General features: G+C 49.9%; 1 protein-coding gene across 3 annotated transcripts in view; it reads right to left on the minus strand.

The window, feature by feature from the left end:
* The window catches only part of FBXW4 (F-box and WD repeat domain containing 4), a 91,564-nt gene that overhangs the window by 2,400 nt on the left and 61,519 nt on the right, over window positions 1-27,645 (minus strand). For all 3 annotated transcript variants that reach the window (XR_006283029.1, XR_005293813.2, XM_038408150.2), the window contains exon 6: window positions 19,230-19,295. Coding sequence is in view for 1 of the 3 variants with exons in the window: in XM_038408150.2 (XP_038264078.1) it covers window positions 19,230-19,295 (66 nt within the window). In the remaining 2 variants the exon portion in view is untranslated. The remainder of the gene's footprint in view (window positions 1-19,229; window positions 19,296-27,645) is intronic.

Here is a 27,645-nt window from a genome sequence, read left to right on the forward strand (position 1 = left end):
CCCGTCTCCCCACCAGGGCCGGATCGGTCCCTACAGCAGGGCTGCTAGGATGGTTTAGTTCTCTGCTGGGAAATTCTTCCCCAGCCTTGGTGTCTCGGCCTCAGGAAGCTGCTCCTAGGACACTGACCCCGCATCTTCCATGTCTTCCTTCCATCCTGCCAGCCCTAGCACTGCCCAGACTCGTTCCTGGCCAGGTGTGATCCTCTCACTTCCCCGCCAATGGTAGCCTGCTCAGCTCTTGGACAAGCTGCACATTCCCTCCAGCCCCCAGTTCTTCTCTGCCCTCCCTCCAATCTCTCAGAACCCTTCCTGCCCCACGGCACCCAGCACTGAACACAAGTATTCCACGGGGGGTGGAGGGTCACCCCAGATCCATCCAGCGGGGAACAGCCACATCACACCCCTCTGCAACCCAAAACTGCACTGGCCCGACTGGACAGGAACCCCACAATGCCTTTCCCACCCTCAAATCCAGCTGGGGCCTGACAAAGCAGCTGGTTTGTACCCTCTCTCGGGCCCTGACCCCCAGTCTATAGCTCAGCAGCTACACTGGCTCTGCAGAGCCACTGAGAGCAATAGACCAAGACGGGTGGGGAGTAAATGGAACGACTGGGAACACGCTGCGAACAGGGAGATGCCCAGGGCTGCTGAGTAAGGCGACTTGGGAATCCCTTTCCTAACAGCAGCGACCACCTGCTGCATCAAGCGCATGGAAGCTCCGAGCAGCTCCTGGCACATCCCAGACGAGGACTAGCTCATCTCAAGCTCGACCCTCCAGACTTCCTTCGCCCGCCCCACAGGCCAAAGACACCAGCCAACTGCAGCTTCTCGGCCGCACTGGGGAGACCCTGGCCAGCTGCTCGGAGGGCCCAAACCCTCCTTTTCTTCTCTCTAGTGGCCTAATCCAAACTGGACACAATAAACCTTAGAGCACCTGCTTTTGAAACCCCGCCACACGGCCACCGTCTGAAACAGCCTCTTGGTTCCCAGGACAATGGAGGGCTCTTGAAAGCCGAGAGAATGGGCCCCGCCGGTGGGGTCACTGGCAGTCCCCCCAGTTATTTTGTTACTTTCTGCTCCTTGATCCAGTGTCACACAGTTCTGAGGCATCCTAGCCAAATGCCTTAATTCCGTCTGTAATCTGGGCTAAAGCCTCGTCGGGGGGGATAAAGACCACACAAAAGGAGAAATAGAGTCCTGGGAGATGTTAAAACAAGCAAACACCTTTGTGTCCCGGGAGAGAACTAGCTGATAAAGCAGATTAGCGGCTGGAGCAGTGGTGTCCCCCAGATCAGAAGGCGAGCCCTGCCCCGATCTTTGCAGCCAGCACGCTTCTATGATCACAGCGCTGGCTGCATGCTGGGGCTGGCCTGTTTCCCCCAGTCGCTCTCCAAAGAGCAGATTATGGAGAATAACAATTTCTTTGTGGCTGTGTAATTCCCTCCGTGACCGTGACTGTGGGCAACTACACCGGCCCTTGATGCCAGGCCCCTAGCAACCATTTAAAGAGGCCAGCCAGCCCTAGTGATGGCCCCCCCATGCAAACCTCTCAGACAAGCTTTAACATCAAGTGCATGAATTAATCCCCCCCAACATGAATCCAGGGGTGCTGGGTTATTGGACTTTGTGTTTCTCCAGGCAAGGGATCTGGGGAATCCAGCCTTCAGTCTTCACAGCCTCTCGCAATAAATTAACCCTTTACAAGAAGGGTTTCAATCTGCCCCTCAGCAGCCCTGCACCTGTGGGCAGGTCGGGAGTGTTTGCAGACTCCAGGCCAGGGGAGAAGCAGGAGCTGTGCTCTGGCCTGACTCTGTGGCTCCAACACCACAGAGCTTTGGCCTTCTGCTCCTTTCCCAAGGGCAGCAGTGTCTCAATCCACCTCCTGGCTGCAGTGCTGGCCCCCACACAATCCCAGACCGCTGTGTGTTAGCTTAAAGGGCACAGGCGAGAGAGAGGGAGGATGCTTGGCCTTATCCTTAAGGCACTTGGGGGAGATCTAGGCTCCAGTCCTGGCTTTGCCACAGACTCGGACAAATTACATAATCTGTGCCTTGGTTTCCCCATCTATAAAATGGGGGTGAGTACTTCCCTGCCTTCCAAGAGTGTCTGCGAAGCACTTGGCAGGTGCTCAAGACACTGCGGTGCAGGGGCCGCAGAGAGGAAAGACAGACGGAGATCCCTTTCCTGCCTGTCCCAGCTGCCCTGGGCAGCAGCTTGAGCCCCGATATTTCTGGAAGCAGTGACACCAGCTCAGAGAGGGCGGGACAGAGGGAAGTTAGCAGAAGACGCAATCCTGGGCCTTGGTCTCCAGTTGACGCACTGGAGGACTGAGGTGACAGATATGGGGCACAAATATGGACAGCTCCTGTGGGCGTATCTGCTCCTATTAGCTCCAGCTCAGCTACTTGCATGGGGAAGAGGGCCGACATCTCACGAGGAGATGCTCTGCCCTGAGATCGCAGGCCTTCCCTGCTTCCAGACGGGCTGGAAATAAACAGCCCTCCTCGGCACACCAGGGAGGGGTCCAGGCCACACAGCGAGCCAGGGCAGAAAGCAAGAGCCCATCTCCAAATAACATGCCTTGTCCACTAGACCCCGTAGCCCCCACATACCCAGAGAACCAGCAGGAACACATCTCCCCCTGTGAAATTTACCGACGGGAGGAGGGAGGGAAGGAAGTCAATATTTCAGAGCTGCCTAAGATGTCTGGAACTGGGAGCCAAGAGGTTCTGATTAGCTCAGAAATTGCCAGCCTGTCCCTACACTGTCTAGGCCCCCTTCGAGTCAGACACAGTTCAGTCTGCTGGCCAAGGCGAGCCTGTCATCCCCTCGGCCCGGCTGAGAGGATACAGCCGAGCGAAACCATGCAGCGACCTCGTCTGCACTGCGCATCTTCAACCCACGCAGCCATCCCCGGCCTGCGCGAGAGCCCCTGGGACGCGGCAGGGCCCAGCGCAGCCCGGCTGGCAGGTTGATTTGATGAGAAAGACAGCATCTCTATGACGATACTTGGCCGCCGATATTCCACTTCACACCTCAGCACGGCAGCAATTAACTTAGTTACTGAGGAGGAAAGTGTTCAGCATCTGAGTGTCACCCTTTGATGAGTCCCTGGGGTATTTTGGGGTCACAGCCCAGGGGCTGGCTCCTATAGGGCAGAGCTCTGCTCTGTTCCTTCCCCGCTCCTGGCGCTTGGTGCGTTACTAAGGAGACATGGCCGGTGGCACCTTCCACAGGCTGCTCTCCCCCTCCCAGGCTGATGAACGGTCTGGCAGGTGCAAGAGGCTCTGGATGAAGGCGCGCAGCCTGGCCCCGGGCTGGAGGGATCCAAAGCAGGATGGGGAGGGCACAGGTTTGCAATGCTGGGGGGTGATCTCCTGGCACATACACACTAGGGGGCAGATGGAGGCATCGATCCCCAGGCCAGAAGGGAGCGCTGCATCATCCGGTCTGAGCCGCAGAGCCCCGGGAGGGGGCATGAGCATGGGCATTTCCTGGGATGGACCTGCTGCGTCACGAGGAGTCAAAGAGCGTTTCCAGCTGCAGGAAGCCCAAATTAGCAGCCGCGAATGCCCCTCGGTACCAGCCCTTGGGCGGTCTGTAAGCGAGCCAGCAGCCATGCCACATGCAGTGCCGCACCTGGCAGGTGGGAACCCGCGCAGCTGTGAACAGGGGTGGTGTGCCGGGAGAGAGAGCCACCCGGCCGGGGCCATCCTCGGCCTACTGCCCCTGGCTCTTCAGTACCTGCGGCTCTGGAGCTCTCTGTCGCGCCTGGACGCCTGCCCCTCCGTCAGCACCTCGCTTCCCCGCCAGACCGGGCCAGGGAGGAGAAGGGGGAAGGTGTTGGCAGACAGAGCCCACTCAGGCTTCTCCGCTCAGACTTGAACCCGAGCCCTCCCAGCTCCGAGGTGCGAAGGCAACTATCACTTGAGAGCTCAGCGACACCTCCAGGGACAGGCAGGGAGCCCCGCACTCCAGCGCCAGACACCCAGGCTTCTTCCTGTGCAGAGGGCTCCCGGGCAGTGGGGAAGCAGGCCGCCGGCGGGAAAGGGGAGCACACCGACCGCTCGTCAGGGCTGCTATCTCTGCGCAGCGGCCCCGATCCCTGAGGCTCTGAGCGCCCCCAGCTGCTCGAGTAATGCCTCGCTGGCTCTTGGGACAGCTCAGCATGGGTGCTTGCGTGTCCGCTGTCCCACAACCAGCTGTTGGGGAGACCTTCTCCCCTTCCCCCACCCCGCCTGACCCTGCACAAACAGGAAGGAACAATTGCAAGCTGTGTCTGTGCTGGATCAAGGAGAGCATGCGCACGCACACCCCTCAAACCACCCTCTCGCTTCTGAGCACAGCACAGCCCTCTGCTCCGGGTAGAGCATGTGGGGAGGTGGGGGGCAGTACCCACCAATGCCACCCCTGAAGGCCAATCCCTGGAACCCTTTCAGGCCTGGGAGCATTTTATCTGACCAGCGCTCTCCTCTCCACCTCGCTGTCCCTTGACTTCCCCTTCCTCCATCCAGTCCTTTACTGGCGCTCACCAGACTGGGCGGCCCAGGTGAAGCCTAGGCCCCCCCCTCCGCCCCAGCATGCTGACCATAACCCCTCCGTCTCGGTCTGAGGAGGCTGGAACTGGGGGGGAGTGGGAATCAATGTTCTGATGAGCCTCACTGCTCAGTACGCTCCCCCTGAGCCGCGATCCCCAGAGATGTCACCCCCTCAGCATCTTTCCCACGCCGAGTGTCCCCCAGTCCGATCGCTCAGCAGCCGTCAGAGCTCCCTTCTCCACGCGGCAAATGGTCGTTTGCCGAAGGGCTTGTGCAAAGCGGGGCCCCGGTGCCTCTGCTAGCACTCAGCCCACTTTCAAGTGGTAGATTCATTACCCCAGCCGGCCTGCTGCCTGCGCACACACTTGTTATTGTGCAGCCACATTCATTAGGTGAACATCTGCTGCCACCCGGACCCCGTGCTACCCGGCCCGCGCATGTCTGGGGCCGCTCGTTTGCTTTTTCTTTCCCCCACTAATGAGCCTTTAATGTGCGGGCGGCCGGGCGTGCTCTCGGGGGCGCTTGTCTGGGCTCCTCTGTAGAGGTTTCATTTATGTTTGTTTGTTTGTTAAAAATAGGAGATGAAAGGGTGGGGGGGCTGGGGGGAAGGAGCCAATGGAGCTGCACTGATAGGAGAAGCAGCCAGCAGAGCGGGAGGGGGCCTGAGACCCACTCCACTGGGATTTACTCCGGGGGGAAGGTCACCTGCAGGTCTGTCACACCGCCAGGGATAGACCCCGGATCCGATTCGAGGTCCTGCTGCTTCCATTAGCCAACGCTCGCTCCTTCAGGTGCGTATTGGGAGCCCACTATCCAGCCCTGGCCAGCACAAGAACATGGTCACTGCAGCAACGTCACTGCACAAGCTGGGTCCCAACCCCTGATGCTGGGGAACAGCATCCCACCCCAAGTGAACCCCGGCCTGGTCTAACCAGACAGACCGCTGGGGACGGATCTGTCCGGGCAAAGGGATCAGTGAGCGGCCTTCCTTTCCCTGGTCCAGCCCCAAGTCAGCCCCTAGCTCGGGGCACTGACCTGAAGCGGTGATGCTACTGTCATCCCAAGCCTTGCTCCAACCCTCACTCCAGGGCATTAGAGACCAGCCAGGCCGCTCGCCTGCTTTTGAACAGTCTCGGGAGCAGCTTCCCAAGGGAAGGTTGCCTCCAAGGTGGGTATTTCTACATCGCTCCATCACTGCAGTACCCAAAAGCAGAGCTAGGAAGTTTCTTTCTCTTCCTTCCCTGCCCGGCGGGGAAATCCCTCAGTTAATTACAGCTTCGGGAGGCAGGTGGGAAAGGAATGCGAGTGTAGAAGTCACTAAGAACATCCAGACTGGGTCAGACCAATGGTTCGTCTAGCCGAGGATCCTGTCTCTGACAGCTGCCAGTGCCGGGTACTTCACAGGGAATGAACAGAACATGCCATTATTGAGTGACCCATCCTGTCACCCATTCCCAGCTTCCGGGAGTTGGAGGTTTAGGGACACCCAGCCCATGGCCATCTTGGCTAATAGCCATTGATGTCCCTGTCCTCCAGGAACTTATCTAGTTCTTTTTTGAACCCAGTTATATGTTTGTCCTTCACAACATCCCCTGGCAAGGAGTTCCACAGGTAGACTGTGCATTGTGTGAAGAAATATTTCCTCACATTAGTTCTAAACCTGCTGCCTCTTAATTTCATTGGGTGACCCCTGGTCCATGTGTTAAGGAAACACAAAGTTGCAGCAATGAGTTTTGCTGTATGTAGTTCTGCAAGTTAATGAGCAAGAGGTCCAGGGCCCATGTGCCCAGGAAGGAGGAATTGACAATACAGTTTCCTGCATTCTAAGAAGTGCAATTTAAATTCAGAAACCAAACTTCCCTATCCAGAACTGGTACTAGCCCGTTTATGGAACTGGTACATTTACTATTGTATGGTGCACCAGAGCTCAAAGGAAACCGTTCCCTCCCTGAAGCCAGGGTAGAGCAAAGCCTGTACCTAATCCAGTGTAACATTTCACCCGCCCTGTTCAGCAGAGTGAGGATATTTCAGGAAGCTCCTGGCCTGGGGCAATTCAGTAAGACAGACAAGGCCTCTGCAGATGACAGCACGCACGAATGCACACCTGATTGTGCTGTGCGAATGCGAGAAAGGAAAGGTAATGCGGAATCTGAGCCCTGCCTACAAAATCACAAGCCTCCATTCATCTAGCAGACGTGCCCGTCTCCTGGCCTGACTAAAGTTGTAGAAGGTTAAAATGCACCCTAATTTTTAATCCCCCTGCTTTAGCTCTTGCACAAACTGCTCCTGCTTTCTCCCAGGGCTGGTCTACACTGGCAATTTTCATTGGCACAACTACCACACCCAAGAGATATGGCTATGCCAACCTTAGTCTCTAAGGTGCCACAAGTACTCCTTTTCTTTTTTCTAACCCTGATGGTGACAGCACTAGGTCAACAGAAATTCTTCCATCAACCTACTGCCTGTCGGGGAGCTGGATTACCGACAGTGACGGGAGAACCCCTCCCAATGCTTATGTCTACACTGAAGCAACCCCGGTGATGTTCACAAGCCATTCTCCTCTTCCCTTACACTTAACCAGGGAGCAGAAACCATACCAGTTGGCCAAGGTGGCCAATCAAACGGCAATAGAAATGAATAGCGGCAAGTTCATATGGTGGCCACAGTTTGCCAACAGCTCGTCTGCTGTCATGTTTGAGCAGCAGGAACAAGTTCAAGAAAAACTCAGTTAATGAAAAATTCACAAACAAGATGCATGTGCCACATTCATCAGATAAACAGATTGCTGCAACCGTTCAACCAGTCTACCAGAGCCACTCTACAATACACCTGCTCTGTAAATCTTTCGGACAAACTTTTCTACAGAGAGACAGTTCAATTAAAAAAAAAACAAAATGAAAGAGAAAGTTAAGGTTGTGAAGCCAAGCACTCAAAAGTGAGGAAATGGCAGAGTTAAAGCTGCCTGTGGTGCCTTAACTCTGCCCTCTTGTGCATGTGCAGTATGATACAGTCAGTAATTACATCACCACCCGCTCTTTCCCCTGTAAGGACTCCTGCTTTGTTCAGGGCACTGGATGGGCATTGCTCAGTGAACGAGGCTGCAGCCAGTGTGATGTTCAGGGAGTGATCTCATCCTGCACATCACCCAAACCCAGCACTACACAAGGACCCTTTTCCTTTTGTTATAGGCCACCACAGCACCTGAGCACATCCCAGACAATAAGGCATTTCTTTTTGCAACACTCCTGGGAGGTCAGGAAGCCCTGTCCTTATTTTGTAGGTGTAGAACTGAGGCAGACACACACTACATGACTTAAGGGCCAACAGGCAGTCTAGAGCAGAGACAGGACTTGAACCCATCTCTCCAGTGCCTTAGTCACAAGGCCATCTCTTCCTGTGCACCTGTCTCATTCACTACACAACTCCTGCAGTTTACCTAACTTGCAGCTCTCTATAGTGCCCATTTCTGTAGTTTCTAAAGGACAGATTTTCAAAGGAATCCAGAGCCTAAGGATGCAGGTAAAGACATCTGAAAAATCCCCATACGCACCTATTTCCATCTTTGGGCCCTGGACACCTTTACAAATCTGGCCCAAGTGCTTAAGAAGGCAGGGGTGCTGTGAACCTCAGCCCAGTTCACGACAGCACCCTGCACCACAGAATGGTCTCCCGAGGGAAGTGCTGGAAAGCCTAGCGCTTGGGCAATTTAAAGTCCTTGGCCTGGACAAGATACTTTCAGAAACAACCCTGAGCTGGCCCTAGGAGAAATGGACGAGGTGAGATCCAATCAGCTCTCACTTTGCTGATTCAGTGGATGTTCTCACGTAAGAATATTCTGGCTCTTCTGCTTCCGGGACGGGTCTTTGAGACATCTAATGGGAGCGCGGTGCTAGTGCTCTGGGGCTAGGGGAATGCATCTAAGACAGGGCCAACATCTTATTCAGGCACTGAAGTTAGATAATCCTTGATGCATTTCCATTGGTTTAGAATCCTTTGGACAAACATACATTTTTTATTACGTTATTTTTAAAATACTCCAGTGGGATTTTGTTTTGTTTTTAACTCTTCCCCTGTGGTGTTGGAACACTGAGCACAACAGCATTACTAGGTCATGAGAACCAGCAACTGAAAGTGGCCAGGTGAGTTTCACTCTCCCAGTTGGGTGAAGTACAGAAAAGCAAACAGCAGCACAGCCGAAAAGTAAATTAGAGAATTGAAAATGAAAGATTGGACATACCTAAGGATACAATCCACCCCTGTTAAAATCAAGAGGAGTCAGATTGGGCCCAAAGGCAGAGTTAATTCATCCTGAAGCAAAAGCGTCCTTTACTCTTCCAAGGAATGTTCGTTATTTTCTGTAACTGTAATGTTTGGATTTCCAGAAGATCTTCTAACCAACTATAACCAAAAACAAGCAAGCATCTACCTCTCTGCACTCTGTTCAGCTGCTTTAGGTCTTTACCAGTGTTTCTTTGGGACAAATTTAGCCCAGCTCTTGGTCTTAATGCTACAAACAATATTCCACTCACTGGTTCCGCTTTTTAGATTAGTTGGATTCGTCGGCCTCCACAGCCCCTGTGTGGTCACTTTCTACAAATATTCAGCATACCAAATTTGTTGCTAGGAGAGTTCAAGGAAACAGTTAATTGTATGCAAACCAGAGAGCGTGGCCAAACCAAACATTTGAATTTATAAACCAAATATTCACTCGAGAAATCAGATTCTATGAATTATGCTCATCCACCAACCAAGGATGAAAAGTGATTCCGTGTAACCTGCGTCCAATCAACTAACCAAGAAAGCTGGAATGTGGATTTCAAATAGCAAAACACTTGAAACCAACCAATTGTGAATGATCTACAGAATAAACAAATTATTCAGTGCAAGGCATCTGGGTGTTTGAACACATCAATTCGAGAAAGTCATAAACCTGCCCTCCATTAATGGCCAACAGGGGAAGGAAGCAAAATTGACCTAATAAAATTATGCACAATGTAGCATTTGCCCCATTCTAGTTAGCACACTTGGAGAGAGCATTAAAACTGCCAAGTGACCTGCAGAGGAGACCAGTGGGGACAAGTAAGGGAAATAGAAGCTGAATAAATGCCCAGGAGAGGCAAGGCCTAGACATGCCACGAAGGGATATACACCCAGGAGCCACACCCATCCTGCACCCAGTTTATTTTCACTTTATCTTTGCAGCGTTATCCCGATGTTACTTTTTTCATGTACCCGGGGCCTGTAGGCTCAGCAGAGAACGCACGAGATTAGGAGTCTATGGAAGCATCTCCATCTTAAATGGGCCACAGTAGGGAGAAGTGTTCCAAGGTGCGGAGACTAACAAAGGGAAGGAACACACTGAGTTTGCAGAAACGGTTTTCATCTCCACGGTGCCCTGTTAGCAAAGTTCCCAGAGCCAGCTGGAGGGAGGCAAGCTTTTGGATACCGGGGGCAGTAGGGGGGCGGTGACACCAGAGGTGGAGGGGATGGGGAAAGAGTGTTGCCCTCTTTTCTTCTGCTTTCTCTGAATTGGCCCACACACACTTTAAATGGTCCAATAAAAAGATACAATTTCTTTACCTTGCCTGCTCTGGGACCCTGTGAGTTTTTGTTATCCGGGTTCCCGTAAGGTTAAGTTCAGAGGATAAACTGACACGCTGGGCTATGGGAAAAAGCCAGTTTCTTCAAATAAAGCCACGACGGTGCAAAAGGGACCCTGCTGGGGCTTTTATTTGGGAAAACAAACAGAAGTGGCACCAAGCCCTTCTGCTTTACGGACCAATTTAACTATAAAACCAATGTTCTCCCTCTCGGGGGTGAGGAGGGGAGAGAGACGGGGACATGACAATAGCCTGAAACCTTGGGGGGAAAGGACAAAAAAAGCTGTCTGTCCCCTTGTCTTTCTTGTCCCTGGCTCCTTTTCTTAGCACACGTGTGTTCTTGTAAAAACGATTAGATTGCAATTTGTATAACACGGTGACCCCCAAATTCAGACATTTAACCCCTTTTCTCTGCAAAGAATGTCAAGAATGTCTCTCTGTCTTTCTTTCCAACGGGAGGAGTGGGGGGGAATTCTCTCAAACTGTGATTTCTGGGCAAAGAGAAAAAAAGCCAGGGGACGAAAAGAGAGGCAGGGAATTCTCAGAGCCTCTTGCACCACTTGTGTGGGAATAAGCAACTGTATGGCTCCTTTTTGGACAGAGCTCTGGAGGTCTTCTTTAGTGGGGAGACAAAAAAAATGGAGAATCCCAATCAAAACAAAGCCATCTGTTTAAATGAGTGAGTGCTAACCAGCGGTAGAGGGGGTTCCTCATTCACTCCTTTCCATTCTTCTCCCTGGCTTCTGTTGATTCTCTCTCAACCCAGGGAAAAATAAAGATTGCTTGGGCTCCTGGGGATGAAACTGATCAATGCACTAGGCACTTTCACCCCCCCAACATACACACACTTTTTGCTTGTTTCAGGTGTTGTCAAGTTGTCATAAATATGTCTGAATGGAGTGAAAGGGCCAGTCTGTGCTCTAGGACACACACAAATCCAAGGGCAGAAGTTGGCCCCATGTTTGTTTGGAATAAGAAGTGGTTGAAGCTGCAGTGAGAACCTAGGACCATAGGTGGTTTAGCCTAAAAAACTTTCAATTGTGCTAGTGGGGAAGATGCATGGAAAGCCACAGGACAACACTGGTAAGGGAGGAGCCTATAAAACTGCAACCAGGGCCCAGAGAGGTGATGTTAAAATCACCATCAACAGAGAACAAAAGAGCCAAGAACTGGTTTGGGAGCTTTTATATAGACCCCAGGAAAACGTATCACATGTTCAGACAAGACTCATACCTTTGGATACAGCTAACCGAGAGATCGCAAGAGGGGCTGCACAAGAAGCTGCTGTCCAAGAGACATGGGAGATCTGACAGCTGGCCCATCGTACCCAGCATCCTGCCTCTGACAATGACCAATGCCTGATGCCTCAGAGGAAGGCAAGAAAAACTCAGTTAATGCCTGTGTGTCACCTGGGGAACTGGAGGGGTTCCTTCCTTCCTGAAATTCCTTCCTGATCTCTCAGGCAATCAGTTCGTGCCTGAAGGCAGAAGATCCATCTTCATTCCTAAAAGTATCCGTCTATTTTTCTTTTAACTAGAACTAAATCCGATCTCTCCATCTAGCTGAGTAATGCATCCTTTTTATTAGGACTATTTTGTGCAGTAATGTTGGAAGGTCCGAACCAAGATGAGGGCCCCGCTGCACTGAGCGCTGTACAAAGCACCCAGACAGAGGCCCTGCCGCCAACAACGTACGATCTGAACAAACAAGACACAGGGAAGGGAAGGGAACACAGGTCACATGACCTACACAAAGTCACAGAGCAGGGACAGCTGGGAGAGAAACCCCCACTCCACTAGACCATACTACCTTTTATTTAGAGTTTTGGGGACAATACGGGACTTCAGCTCCACAAATAATCCAAAGGACATACAATGCAGCATTAGAAACTGGGACTTTATTGAAATAAACAGCTATATGGAAAAACAAACATGCTCCACTCCAGCATGGCACAAGCCCAGACAATAACTAATCAGCAAAACCAAGGTACTGTAGGAGGTTGGGTGAATTCTGGGTCTACAGACATTTTTGAGTCCCTGTCTCCAGAGCCCTAAAAGGTGGCATCCATGCCAGGATGCTTACCATCCTACAATATCATTCCCGCCTCTTGGCAACCTCTATCCATTTTTGACTATCTAGAGGGAGACGACATAAGTGGCTTACTCTGGTGAGAGTTTCTACCAGCGAGCTCTCTCCCCATTTCGGATGTACTACATCAAAATTACTTCATTGGTTTGCTCCCCTCTCCCCCAATCCTAAAATCCTGGAGGATCCCCGAGGGCTTGTTTAAACTCTCCAAGCTGTAAGATTTCGCTTTCTGCAGGACTTTGGTGGAATTTACCAGAAGACACAGATCTAAAACTTCCATGGTGTACCAAAACCTATCAGTCGACATTAAAACTCTCTCTATGAAGAATTAGAAAATTTGTTAGTCTCTAAGGTGCCACAAGTATTCCTTTTCTTTTTGTGAATACAGACTAACACGGCTGCTACTCTGAAACCAGTTTAAAACTTGGATCTGATTCTGCAAACCCTTATTCTCCTGAGTACCCCTACACACCCAACGGGTGCCAGTGAATTAGTGGGGCTATGCCGAGTACAGTCTTGCAGGATTGGTCACCAGGCTTAGAAAAACTAGATTTAAAATTGGGAACCATCAGTAATGGTCAATTTCTCTCACTATTCCTAAAATGACTAAAGTGTCCGTCCTTAATCATAATATCCAGAAAGGTGAAGACACAAACATAAACACGCACCACCCCTGCTGACAGCTGCTCTGGTACTTTGGTCTTTATGTTAAAAGCTACAAATGTAGATAGGATTAATATGATTTGAGACGGAAGACACCTGTTAGTGCATCAACTCCACTCCCCTGCAAGAGCTGAGGGGGACCTGGCTCACGTTAACTGAACAGATACTAAACTGGATCAGTCAACATGCCAAGCAGCAGCAAATTCAGAAAGCTGCCGGTGCAGCTCCTTCGGGTGGCACGACCCGCGTGGTCGCTCCTGCTCTGTTTTCCTCGCACTGGGACCTAATCCCGGACACACACAGAGATGTTTTACTGAAGCTGCCTGACCTGCAGGAACCTTCCCCCACCCTCTCAGCAGCATGCACGGTGCACACACCTGGAACTCCCCTCTCCTCTACTCCCAGCAGCTTTTGTGAAGCCCCCCACTTTCACCTGGCTTTGTGCACGGCGCTAGCTTCCCACTGACATCAAAGGGGTTCTGCCTGGAACACCTGAAGAGGAGGCAGGGCACAGGAGGCCTGACTGGGTCAAGAAATGCAACTCTGCATCTTCCCCTCGGTGCACCCTCTCCCTCGCTCTTTTTCATCCCTTTGAAAAGGTGGCAGAGATAAATGGAGAACAAAAAAGCTGCAGCCTTCGTCCACACCACCCCTACCACTTAAGGGGGAAGGGACCTTTCCGAAAAAAAAAAAAAAAAAACCAAAAAAAACAACCCACATGTGCTCATACACAATGGCTCAAAAGGCCAGGCAGCACCAGCCCACTTTGTACTGCTAACAAGGGAAACCTAATTACAGGAAGAGGGCGAAGAGGGACAGATAAAAGGGATACAAAATTTCAACATCTGTTGCCATAAAGGGATAAGAAGTGGGGAAACGCAAAGTGTCAGTTTGGTGTCAGAGACGGCGTAAAGCCGATTTCAAAGAGCTTGCGAGATGGAGGGACCCAAAAGAGAAATTAGAGGGTTCTTTAAAAAAGAAAAGAAAAGAAAAGAAAGAAAAGAAAATAAAAAAAGAAAAGAAAAGAAGCTCCCACAAACGCTTTCAAAGGAAAGAGTTGGGATATTTAAAAAGGAAGAGAGAAGCAGCGGCTGTTTAACCTTAGCTCAGTTAACATGCCTTCTCCCGAGTTTCAGGGCCCATGTGCCTCTGGGGGAGTAGCACGCTGCAGGTTTACAAAAGGACAGCATGGTGCTTTGCATATTCCAAGTGTTCAGGACACAGGGACAGCCATACTGGATCAGAATAATGGTCCCTCCGGAACCCGCTGCTCCCCAGGCCGGTGCAGAGAACCCCAGAATGGACAGATCTTGGATAACCTGCCCAAGGGGTTAGCTGATGGCGATGCCTGGAGGCAGGCAGGGTTTCTGTTCTAAAAAGCTGTGGAACAGGTCATGCCTCACAAGCCCAGAGGGAGTAGGTGTGATTGAGCCAGTCATGACCCGAGGGCTCCTTACTTGCTGAGCAGCGATACTGAACTCAGTGCTGTTCCAGACAGACAAGCAGTCCTGGGCCACGTCCCAAGGAGTTCAGAATCTACACCAAGTGTGCTGGGAGACTCCAAGGAAGGTTCCATCCCACAGCACCTTGCCCTTCAAATGGGCTGGTGGCAGTATTTTTATAAGCCATGTTAGCGCCTGTCGAAAAAACAAGTTTTCGGGCAGGGTTTAACACGAAGAGGGCATGGGCAGCTGGAGGGCTGGGATAGAGAGGGAACGCCAGGTGTATGGCGCAACATGGAAACAGGCCAGAAGGGTCATACCCCATAATGGGCAGAGAAAGATCAAGTGCCTTGCTAAAGGGAAGTCAGAGGGAATCAGCAGGACAGCTGGGGTTAGAAGTCAAGATGAGCTGGATACCAGCCCTCGCCCACCTCCCGAGGCAGAACTTCAGAATTACCGATACTAAGGAGCATCTAGTCCTGGCGGAGGCAAGCCTGTTCCCTACCGTACATTCTTTGCCCTCAGTTTTGGCCACAAAACAAGACGCACCATAACAGCATTTCTCATAAGGACGGCGCTGTAGCATCCCCAGTGCACTCAGACCTGGCCGAGTGGAGCGACCCGCCAGGATTTCCATCCAAGAATTTTGTGGGGTAATTCCAGTCGTTCCATATCTGTGAAGGTGAGCTTGCAGGACACTAAGAGCCTCCCCAAACATCTTTGGGACCAGAGTGGCAATAGCGTCAAGCAACAGGGTGACTTCCAGCCACTACAGAACAAGGCGTTAAGATGCCGTGAGATCGTGGCTTTGTCCCGGAGGACAGAGTCTAAGGGGCAGCCTCAAAATACTCATTTGGGAACAACGGATGTTAGTCACGCCAGGGGAAAGGACCAGGTGTGTGCCTGCAGCTGGAATGTCAGCCAGAAGTCAGTGACTGAGCATTACAGGGTCATCCCACTGCCCTCGACTCCGTTTTGCAAATTGCCTCTGAGGCTCTGGTCCGATGCCACCAGCTGAACCTGTTTAGAACTAAAGATAGTTAGTGGGGAAGGAAGGGCCTCTCCTCCCCCAACAATATCTTCACCCCAAACTCCAGCCCACCCTGTGCAAGGCTCAGAAGGAGTTTCCAGGTGAAGACATTTGTCCTAGTCCCAGACACCCCATCCCAACAGGACACCCCAGAGAACAGAAAGGGCCTAACACCATATGCCAAGAACAACAGCTGCATGTATCAGACAAGGATTTATCCAGTCTGGAACTAAGAAGATCAGGATTCTCCGGTTATTTAGCTTTAAATCTTTTGTAGCAAGTTCCAACTCTCAGCTGTGGAGAATTCAAGAGACCACCCACCCCAAGGGAACAGGAATTCTCAGGAGACCACCACAGCTTAGTGTTGGACAACAGGAGCACTGACACGACAACTGGGGGCTGATCCATGCTCTGAGTTCCTGGGGGTGTCACTGTGAGAGGCAGAGGCAGGTGAAGACCTGTTCTCAGATCCACCCTGGGGATCTCCCGCATGCTCCACAGACAGGGCCCACCGGTCGCACTCCAGCTGGGATGGGTAAAGAGGGAAGAATCGGCCCGATGCGCTAGGCCCATTGGCTAGGCTGTCCCAGCCTTTTTGATCTACCTGTCAATCAGGCTTTGGCCTTATTGAAAGATCAAACTCCTTCATGCCTGTTCGTTACCTTAATCCTATTTTTCTGCACAGCTTTATTATCTGTTTGGGCTTCTCTGGGACAGGCTGTTGGATGACTACAGCCTTACCCTGGAGCCTGTCCCTTCACTCCTGGCAGATGCTTCCATTCTGAGAGGGAGCCAGGAGAAGTTCATGAGCACAAGAGGCCACAGCACAGCTAGGGTCTCAGAGCCTGTCCATCACCTTTGGTATCTCAAAGGGCACCCATCCCCTCAACATCTAAGCCCCCATCCCCTCAGCATCTAAGCCCCAGTCTGGAATTGAACAGCTCAGCATCTGGTTCACCAAAGATCACGGGCCAGGGTTAATTCTGGACAGCATCAATTATAGCAGGTCCTTTGTTTTTCTTTAAAGATATAATAAAACTGAAAACTTAAATGATCAACTACAACTATAGAATAGCAGCGTCCACAGCCAGCTGTGACAGACAGTGTCTGTAAATAAAAGGGCAGAATTGCTTCTCTCTCGGCCCCCAAACCTAACCCCCCAGCTCTGCCAGTGCACCTCAGTGCTGACAAACACCGCACCCATCTCTGCAGCCCTGGGGTCCCCACATAGACAGCTCTGCTCATGCCCCTCAATCCTAATCCACAGCCCCCCTGACATTTCAGTCCTGGACGACTGTCCCCCCGCCCTCAGCTCAGCCAGCACCCCTCAATCCTGATGTGCAAGGCCTCCCTCCCTGCTATTCCAGACCGAAGCGGAGCACACCCATCACATACAGCTGTGCTGTGCTATTATGATCTTGTCATACATGTGCTGTTCACTCCTCAGTACACAGAGACCCCCAGGCTGCCAACCTCAAACTTCCCTTCAGTGGAGTTCAATTGCTGGATTGGAACCCAGCCTGTCCAGAATCCTAAGGCAGTGCTTTACCACACTTTATTACACCCCAACAGCCCGCGTGCAGAGACCCAGACCATTAGCCTCTCCCACTTATTAAGACTGAAGGAAAGACACATTTAGGTGATCACATGAAATTACTATGTCACTATTCAACCCTTCACCACGGTGAACTACAAGCAGAAAATGCTAAGCAGAACTAGACCTCCAGATTTCCCTGTGCTCAGCCCCTGGCATCTCAATAGCATGAGAATGTTGGCAAATTGGAAGGAATTCAGATAAATGTAACTAAAATAACTCAATTGCTTGAAAGGGCAATTTAGCTGGAGAGAGACAGTATAGAACGTGTATCTTGACCAAAAAGCAACCAGAGAGGAGGGATGATATGAGATCTACAAGTACTTTCAAGAGACAGTATAGACATCACTGAGGAGGAACTAGTTCCTGTGGCACAAGCTAGTACAACAAGGACTGCTGGGATGAAATTAAGCAAAGGAAGATGTCGGCTGGATATCAAGGAACAGTTCCCACCAGTGAGATCTATTTGTCTGGGAGACAATCTCCCAGAGGAAAGGGTAGAAGTCCAGTTTCTTGGGGCGTTTAATGGGACTAGGCAAAGTTCTGGAGAATAGGCAGTAGGAAACACTCAGCATGGCAGGGATGCTGGCTGCGGTGACCATTTTCATCTCTGTCAGCTATGGGCTACTCCAAACATGGGAATTGACAAACTGGATCATACCCCAGGTCCACCCAGGCCAGTATCCTGTCTCTGACAGTGGCCACCACCAGATGTTCCTGGGGAAGGTGCAAGAAACCCACAGTAGCAGATGTGGAATAATCTGCCCCCCAAATCTATCCTGCTCTCTAACAGTTAGAGGTTGACTTAAGCCCTTAAAATAGGCTTAATACCCCTTCCTAAATGTGGTGGTTATTAATTATAACTGGATAGTCTTGATATTCATATAAATGTCCAATCCTTTCTTGAATCTTGTTACATTCTTGGCCTCAATTATTTCCTGTGGCAGTGAGTTCCACAGGCTAATTGCGTGCCTACAAAGTGTTTCCTTTATGGGTTTTGAATTTCCCACCTTTTTAATTTCATTGAATATCCCCCCTTGTTCTTGAATAAGCTAAATAAACTACATCAACTGGTTCAGAGTAGCAGCCGTGTTAGTCTGTATTCGCAAAAAGAAAAGGAGTACTTGTGGCACCTTAGAGACTAACAAATTTATTAGAGCATAAGCTTTCGTGAGCTACAGCTCACTTCCGATGAAGTGAGCTGTAGCTCACGAAAGCTTATGCTCTAATAAATTTGTTAGTCTCTAAGTGCCACAAGTACTCCTTTTCTTTTTACATCAACTGGTTCTCCTTTATCTGCTCAAGAAAAAAATTGCAGCCAGTCTGTTCTTTGTACTAAACAGGACTGGATCGTCAATCCCTTCACTGGAATGTTGGAGCATATACATGCTGAATCCCTAGCACTGGGAAAGAAGGGGACTTCCAGGGCCAAAGAAGTTGCATACTAACACCTGAATTCAAGTACAGTAAAAATGAGTTTCACACCATCTCTGCTGAACTGTATTCTGTGGAACAAAATCTCAGGGTATTTCCTACTCTCTGTACGATATCCATGTCTTTCTCTTTATCTTCAGAAGCTGGAAGAATATACAGGAGTTGTATGACAGCAAGGGACTTCTGAAATGTTCAATTCACTAAACACCCTGCCCTCAAGGATATGGCTAGGAAAAAGGTTACTGGACATGGTTAAGTAGGCATAAGGTTTGAAGCTCACAGGCTCATAGGAGACAAAGGTGGAAGAAGCCCTTTTAGATCACCCAACCATCTTTGCTGATACAGAATTATCCACAATTACCAGTTTTCTAGTGCTTTGTCAGTCATTTTAAGAGTCCCATGTCTCAGTCCTGGCTGAGATCTCAGGATATGGAATACTTTTCATGGGAAGTTCTTTAGATGTCCATCTTAAGTTTGTGTCATTCCCCCACTCCTTGTCTCTGACATCAGATCCCCTCCCTCCCTTCTCCCGCACCCCCGATTATCACCAAGCTCCCAATCTTGGCCTCTTCTCTGCACACTCCCTCTTGGCTTCACATTTGGTATGGAGTCCTTTTTTCAAGCTGAGTTGCCTCATGTCAACCCTGAAACTCTCACCTCACCCCTTATTCTGAGGAACTGAAAGTCACTTTTCTTGAGATCTCACCTCCACATGGCTGACAAATGACTAAGTTGGCAAACCACAGACAACAGTCAGGTTACAGGCAGCCTCAGCTGTGCATTTCTCCTCCTCCCCACAAAAAATGAAACATGCACAGTAAGGTCTGGCCGCATGCTTACCTCTCTAAGTCCCAGATTCTCAGAGGAGACGTGTGTCCACAGCAAGCTGTCCCAGTCACGAAGGAACTGTCAAAAAACAAAACAGCATTAGCCATCTCCCTTGGAGTGTGAAGAAGAGCAGCGCTACATGGAAAACATTTCTAATTCAGGGCAAGAAACAGCAGAGACACCAAGAACGTTGTGATTCGGTTTGTATTATCACAGTGCCTAGGAGCCACAGCCATGTGCTAGGTGCACGTACAAACACAGAAGCTTGCAATCTAAGCGTAAGACAAGAGAGAACAGATGGACTCAGAGAGACTGACAGGGGAATACAAGGAACCAATGAGAAAACATTGGTCAGTGTGACAAGTAGTGGTCTCAGCACACCAAGAGGCCTAACCATTGTCACGTTTTTAGAAGCATTGTGGCCAAGGAGTGTTGGGAGGAAGGATCTGAAGGAGAAGAATGGCTGGTTGCTGAGGATGTCTACCCCGGATCCCCCCGAGTTGGCCAAGACACACAGCACTGCAGGAGGAACCAGGACTGGAACAGCAGAGAATGCTGCAGGTCAGGATTTAGGAACTTTGGCAGAGCTGCATGGGGACCCCAGACTGGAAGAGCTGGAGTGCTGTAAGTTATAACATACGTGAGAAAGTGTATCCTCAACAGTGACGCTAGCACAATACTCAACGTAACTGTGTATAAACCCTGCATAACACCCTCCCCCCTGGTTACTTTCTGGTCATGCCTGGAATCAGCCAGCAAAAGAACGTGCAGCACTTTCACAGCGTAGTTACAGGCCAGAAGCATGGTAGAAACACCCACCCCTAGAACGGATTGGGCCATATAACTTGGCTTCATTCACACTTTCCTACAATGTCAGTTCAAAAATCTCATGTGATGAATACAGACCACTGATGTACTTCTGGGCTCCAGAGTCACTCTACAGTCCCTGGTCTTGAACCAATTTGATAAGGCAGGGACCCCAATCCCAGACCTCTAATTGCAGGAACCCAGTCATATGGCAAGTCTCACATGCTCTTGTGTGCCAGCCTCCATCCTGAACCAAAAATCATCAACTTATAACAAGAGTTGCTACAAGTTATCTTTCAGAAGGTCTCATCTGTTATAACTACCAAGAAGATACCCTCAAAATCACAATGATGGGCATTAGCTCAAATGCAGGAAATGGAGTCAAACCTTTAAATCCAGACTGGTATCAAGCTGAGCTTTAATGTACTCTGGGCTGGCACACGATGCATGGCAGCTGAAGGGACAAACTGAATAAGGAACCAGGTGTTTGTAAACAGCCAAGCTGTTAAAATAGCCAGAAAATTTTTTTTAAGAAGTCCCTTGGATTTAACTCACAAGTTTCAGCTGGGGGAGGGTCTCGGGCTGCTTTAACAAACTAATTAGTTCATCTTCAGCCTTCTGTGAGGTAGGCAAGCGTTATTATCCCCATGTTAGAGAAAGGGAAATGGAGGCACGGAGAAGGGAAAATGACTTGCCCAAGTCACCAAGCACGTGTCTGGGGTTAGAGCTGGATTGGAACCAGGATTCTCTGTCTTCTCGCTCTCTGTTTCAGCTGAAAGATCAACCTTCCCCTGGCCATAAACTAGCACCCACCAAATATGTTACCAGGAAGGGGTGGGGACCCGGCACCACGCACACTCCAACAGTTACAGGAGGTCGGGGAACGCCTCTTTAAAGTAACTGACAGAGGCCACCATGTCACTTTAACGAAAGAAAATCAGCACTGCATTGTTTTTCAGACGTGATTCAACATCACATGCTCTGGACCCGATATGCTGAAGGCCTAGCTTCCCTGCCCCATGCCAACCCTCACCGCCAGTTCCTTAGAGAAGAGCCAGGAGGGGTGTTAGAATGGGAAATACTGACAGGCTGTTAAGTACAGAGCGGCACAAAAGAGTCACTTCAACAACTCTGCAATTGACCGCCAATTTTGTAGGCAGCATTTTGGTCAATGAAGCCTAGAACTACATAGCTAGGTGTTGGGTTTTGTCTTTTTTTCCCCCTTTAACGTAATCCATTAATAACTACTAAAGCCAATTACTGTGGTTAGAAACATAATAGCAGCTCGGGAACCAGTCAAGCGGGCAATGGGTTCTTGAGATTTTTTCCTTTAAAAAAAAAGAGAAAAAACCCATGCAAACAAGAGAAGCCCCTTGCTTTGCAGACACAGAAGGTATGCAACAAGCCCCTTTGACCATGGCCACAGGTCTAAATTAGCATGGAGGTAAATCAATAGGAAGGGAAAGGTGGGAGGAACCGCAAACTCTAATCCCTGCCATTCTGACCGCCAACCAGCCTGTGGTAGGGATTAGGGAGCTCTCACTGGTCCTTTTCTCCTTACTCCCAAGTCGTCCCAACTCTCTAAAGCATCATCTAAAGAGAGCTGCACACTGTTGCTCCCCTGCCCGAAACCTGCAGCTTTCCTACTCTTCTGGGCCGTTCCACTCTAGTGCTCTCATACTAGATTGCAGCCAGAGGCTCCCCTACCCTTGCAGGGGCTTCCAATGTTCAGAGAGACTTCAATACCCGCCAGCCTAGAAGGACACAACCAGATTAACAACCGTTGCAGAAAAGTCTCAACTGCAAACAGCAGCGGGATGAGATTTCTCCCATGGGCAGCAGTGTGGCTCGGGGACTGTCATTGCAAAGATTAAAGAGAAGGATCAATATGGTGTCAATGGGACCAGTGGAGGAAGCAGACCCTGTTAATGACTGCTAGAGGCCAAAGAGTGAATGGAGCTCATGAAGATCTTCAGTGATGTTGGGCAAACCACTGCCCTTGCTCCACTGAACCTGGTCTATAGATAGAAGCCTTCAGGCTGGTTAGTCCGATTCCCTTCACCAAATCTAACTGTGTTCCAGGTGAAAGTGCAACACTGCAGCCAATGAAGTTCAATAATTTGATAAATACAAAGCAATGGATATTGGGAGGAAAAAATTAAGCTATTCAGATATCTAACAGGGTTCTATATTAATTATCAGCTCAGGAAAGGGACCTGAGGGTTACTGAAGAGAGGCGAGAATGACCAAGGGCTGGAAAAAGTCTGAAAAGATGGAGATTGTTACCTTAGAGAGGAGATATTAAGAGGAGACATGATATCCTCTCTAGAAATGCAGTGTCTAGAGAAGATACATGGGGAACTTGTGTTCTCCCTGTCACACAACATAAGAACAAGGCAAAGGGGGCATTCAATGATATTAAACAGAGGGGAAATTCTAACCTGATCAAAGGAAATATCTTTTTCTACACAACACGTAATTAGACTGTGGCATTCACTGCCCCAGGGAGCTGTTGAGGACAAGACCTGAACAAGATTCAGTAGGGATGGACATTTTATGTGAATAATCAAGAATATCCAGAGTTATATTTATAAGAATTTTGCAAGGGAGCTAAACCCTTCATGTTTCAGGGCTTAAGCCCATGTCTACCTACAGAAAAGAGGTGAGACTTAATGTGGGGGCAGATTACCCCACATCGGCTGTTGCAGGGGGCTTACATCTTCTCCTGGAGCACCTAGATCTGGCCCCTATCTAAGGCAGGACACTGGACTAGATGAACCTGGGATCTGATCCAGGCTGGCAATTCCTACATTTACTTAAACACAAACCCAGACATTCAGACGGGCTTTCCAACAGAGATGGTGCCTCTCAGGATGTTCCTCTTTCGCAGGACTGTGGAAATGTCAGTGGGGAAGACTCTTCAGTCCCATCCAAAGTGCTCCCTCCAGAAGTGCGAGAAGCGTGATGCTGTCGGGCACTCGTGTTCACGTCGTAACCGCCTAGTAGGGCCCACAGGCCAGCAGTGACTGCATTTCCATTTCTGCAACCGCCATTTCTGGATGGGAGAGTTGGGGACTTCACTTGGCACTTGTTCCCAATTATTTCACAAGCTGCACACCCCACCTGCTTTCCAATGGCTAAAGCAAGGAGCTTCTTTAGACTTACGAAGATTTTTATATTTAACACGGAACACTTTGGATGGAAAGAAAATTCAGGTCCTCTGAAAAACCCAGTCCATCTCCAGCTACAAACCCTACCTACCACAGAGTTTGCACTTCATGGGAGATCACCCCCTCCACAAAAGGGAGAGTATTCTGATGTTACCTCTGGAGGAGATGCAAAACATCTCACGGATTTGTGGTCATTAAAGATCCAATGGCATTTTTGGCAATAGTTGGAGTATCTTGGCTAAATTCCAGCGGGGGCCTCTTTAAACTCCCCCTGCAGTTTCAAATAATCACAGTCTCTCTCTCTTTACTTCCTCTCCTAACCTGCTGTGTTGACTGGCCAGAGATAGCTACATTTCAAAGGTAGGGGAAGCAATTCCAGCACAGACAGTTTGCAAAGCTCTTGGGATCAGTCATGGCTACAAAGACGGAAGACCCCTTTGCTGATCCATACCTTCTCCCCTGGCAAACTAAAGGCTTGCAGGATCAACTCCAGTTGAGCTGGATATGCAGGCTACACGAAGAGCTTCAACAACCTCAGGTGAAAACCCCCTTTTTAGCATCCAACCTGACACCATTTTGATCCTTCTTTTCTAACACTCCATCGTGCCCCAGGCTTACGCCCTTCCTCTGAACTGTACACAGATTGCTTCTCCAGCCCCATTCTGCTCTGGAGGTATCTGGAGTCCAGAATCCAGTTGACACGTGCAAGCTCCTTTTCTTTCCTTCTCCCCTTCCCTCTGGAATTGGACCTCGTTTCATTTTGGAGATGATTGTATACGGAGAACCATCAAACAGGGAAACAAAGGAGTTATTGCTCCCCAGAGCCCGGCAGCTGGGAACGGGGAGGGTCAGGCAGGAAGATGTAGGCAGATTGTGACACAGAGACAGGGGGCGGGGATGGGACAAACGAAAGGGGAATAAGAGGCATATGGGGAGGAAGAGAGTCCAGAGAGAAGGGGAGTGAGAGTCTCAGAGAAGAGGAGAGAACGCGGGAGAGGCTCTCGGTGTTGCAACGCTAACCGCACAGGTCTGTGGGTTGTAGCCTTTGGATCAGCACTGCCACGCTTTGGCAAGGGAGGCCACCGGAGCTGTCAAATCCTTCACCAACGTGCCCATCAATTGTATTCAGCTCTCCCCGACCGGCACTGGCATTTTAATTACTGTTGGGTAAACTAATTTGTACAAATGAAGGCAACTTTGCCTAATAGAATATGCAAGCTCTCTGACCTCTGACCGGCAATGACACAAGATACAAAGGAAGCAGAGGAAGGCTTTTTATCGGAGCCTTATTACTCTCTATTACTCCAATTAGTCAAGCTCCAGTGCTCCTAATTGGGGGAAAAAATTGCAATTAAATCAATTTTTGATGGGCTGAAAGTGGGTTACCGAACCGCCCTGCCTGTGAAACACTGATATTATAGCAGCAAAGGTCAAAGTCTTTGTCGGCACCTGTGGGGCCCCTGCCTTCCCACTCCCTTCCCCCAAACCACTCGACGCTCCCCCCTACACACAGCCTGCAAAGCCTTAGCGAATCATTAGAACATGTCATGTCTGATCGCTGCTGCTGCCACTAGCCGACTAACCTAATCAGTTGACATCATTATGGAAGGTAACTCCTAAAGCATGAATATAGTGCTAAGGTCACACAAACTCGGTGCAGCCCCTGCTGAAGAGCTGGGGTGGGGGAAGAAGGGGGGGGAGGTTGGGAGAAGCAGCTGCAACAGTAACAACATTGTGAAAGATGGGAGGGGAGGAAAGAAGAGTGGGGGAAATCTGCATAGGAGATTCCAGCACCTTGAAGCATGAGGCTTTTCCAACAGGACAGACGCACACAAAAGGGAGAGATGCAGACCGGCCCGGGAGAGAGGAGGCTGCTTTCTCTCAATGTCACTCACCGACACAGCAGCCTTTAATTTTATTGATTAACTGTGGCTTTCCCGCTCCATGTGGAAGGGCGTGCAGCAGCAGTCTAACAGCGGCGACTGTGTCAGATGGACACCATGGTGGGCTCTCTCAATTTCTCACCCAACAGTAAGCATTGCACTGGTTGTAGGCAGCAGCACCCATTTAGAAATCTACAGCTGAATTCAATCAGGACATTTGCATGTCCAAACTGGACTGTTATTAAAAGGTCATCCCCGTGCGCCACGCACCACTGGTGCGTTACTGTAGGGTGGGTCACAAGTGCTGAGTTGCAAGTACTAAGCACTCGTGCGGTTCTCAATGCAGATCTCATTGCAGGCTTGCAGCTTAGAACTTGTGATCCTCCCTACAATAACACTGATGCATCACGTGTGTTATGGCAGGGTTGATTTTGAAGGCAGGGTTCGCACACTAGTATCATGTGGTAGGACTACTCAGGAGAGCTGGGCTGCACATCGTGCATTACTGTAGAGTTGCTGGTTGCCTGACACCAATTTATTTAAGGTGCAGTGATATACAGGAGATCAGACTCCATGATCTGGTGGTCCCTTCTGGTCCTAAACGCTGTGACTCAGTGGCTCTTGCAGAACACAGCTTCCCATCTTCTCCATGGTTTAGGGCACACTTTGCATAATCAAGTACATGCTCTAGTCCCTCCAGTGGCTCCCAGTCCCCTTCCACTGTCAGTTTAAGGCCTTGGTCTAATCTTCCAAGCCAATGATATATCAGGTCTCAGCTACAGTGCAGACTGCATCCTTGGCGATGAACTGCAACTCTTAGGACACTTGTGGTCCTCTAGGACAATGCAGATCATAAAACCCCAAATGAAGGGTGTAAGAATGGAGGACAAGCCAAGCCAAAAGCCAAGCCAAGAATCCAGCTGTGGAGAGCTTCCATAGGACACTGCACAAGTCCGGGGCCCAACCACTGCAAAGTCTTCCACTTTGAAGACACTTTTCCTCCATGACCAGAACAACATTCACAACCAACACTCCCCAACTTCTTCAAAGCCCAACCTACTCCAACCAGAGCTTTCTAAAGTCGCCAGAGAGTCCTAAAAGTGCACTAGAGCAGCAGTTCTCAAACTGTGGGTCACGACTTCATTTTGATGAGGTCACCAGGGCAGAAAGCCCCAGCCTGGCTGAAAGCCCCAAGCCCGGAGGCCCCTAAGCGGGGCTGAAGGCCCGAGCCCCAAGTCCAGCAGGGCTGAAGGTACAGCATCACAATTTTTTCTGAGGAGGTGGGGGACGGTCACGAATTTTTTTTTTTAATCCAAATGGGGTCACCAGCACAAAAAGTTTGAAAAACACAGCATTTGCTATTGCCAGTCTAACCAACACAGAAGGCGCCCAAAATGACAATAGAGAATACATACTAGATACAAACTGTTCAGAGAAAAGAGACAAGCATGTGCTTTGGGTAGAAAAAACACAGTTTTCAAGAAAATAAATTAAAACACTAAATTAAGGTCAATCCTGAGCCCTTCTGATGGCCATCAAGCCCACAAATCTCTCTCTATAGCACTGCTAACATGCCCATCACCTTACGCTCTGGGTCTCAAAGTCTACAAAGTCTCCTTAATCAGTAAGGAACAAACTGAAATATATTCAACAGAGAAATAAAGGCAAAATTTAATGAAGCCCTCTAGCATAGAGAATGGCCAAGTCACTAAGCCAAAGGTGACGGCATTGAGACAAGTGGGTATTTCCCTTATCATTCACTATGAAAGGAAATGTATCCTTCAGGCTCTCCTCTGGTGCCCGCTCAAGTCAATCAGAGTTTTTTTTCCCATTAAATACAGAAGCAGGACAGCAGGTGAACAGGCCCTGAGCAGTCCTCCTTCCAACAAAATGGCCTCACGGGAAGTGTGGAAAGGTGCAGCAGCAAATGAAAAGAACATATTCGTCCTTTGGCCTGGATTCTCCGCACCCGCTGTGCTATGCTCAGACACAGCGAGTTTCCCTGCACAGAAGGGAGCCTCCAGCAGCCATCTCTGGCCAGGTTAAGGCCACTTTGTGCAGCATAACTAGCCCAGGTGGTCTTAGTGGACCAGAGAATCATTAGCATTGGAAACTCTCACAAAGGTCCATCAATGGGAAGGGCAGCTGTACTGAAAGCTTGACAGTGGTTAGGGGGCCCAGTTACCCCTCTATGGAAGGAAACGGAACAGTAGCCTGTTTAGGACAAGAAAAATAGGAATGAAAATGCTGGACGAGTTAACGGCACATGACAGAACTGGCCAGAACTTAGAATAGGACAGCATCTGCCTGCCTGCACCACTTCCCTCACTGCTCTGCCAATGCACCTCCGGTTTCAACAGCAGCAGCCCCTGCTTCACAGAGTTGGGTTCCCCACAATGTTCTGCCAGCGCATCTCAGTCAGGGTCCACATCACTCACTCATTCCAGTGCGGGGGCCCCAAGCACAGCTCCACCCACCCACCTCAAACTCAGCCTGTAGCCCCCTTTGGTACTCCAGTACTGGGCCTCCAGGACAGCCCAATGCTCTTCTTTCGTTTTAATTTGCTTG

The sequence above is a fragment of the Dermochelys coriacea genome, chromosome 7 (assembly GCF_009764565.3).
Source record: "Dermochelys coriacea isolate rDerCor1 chromosome 7, rDerCor1.pri.v4, whole genome shotgun sequence".
Lineage (NCBI taxonomy): Eukaryota > Metazoa > Chordata > Testudines > Dermochelyidae > Dermochelys > Dermochelys coriacea.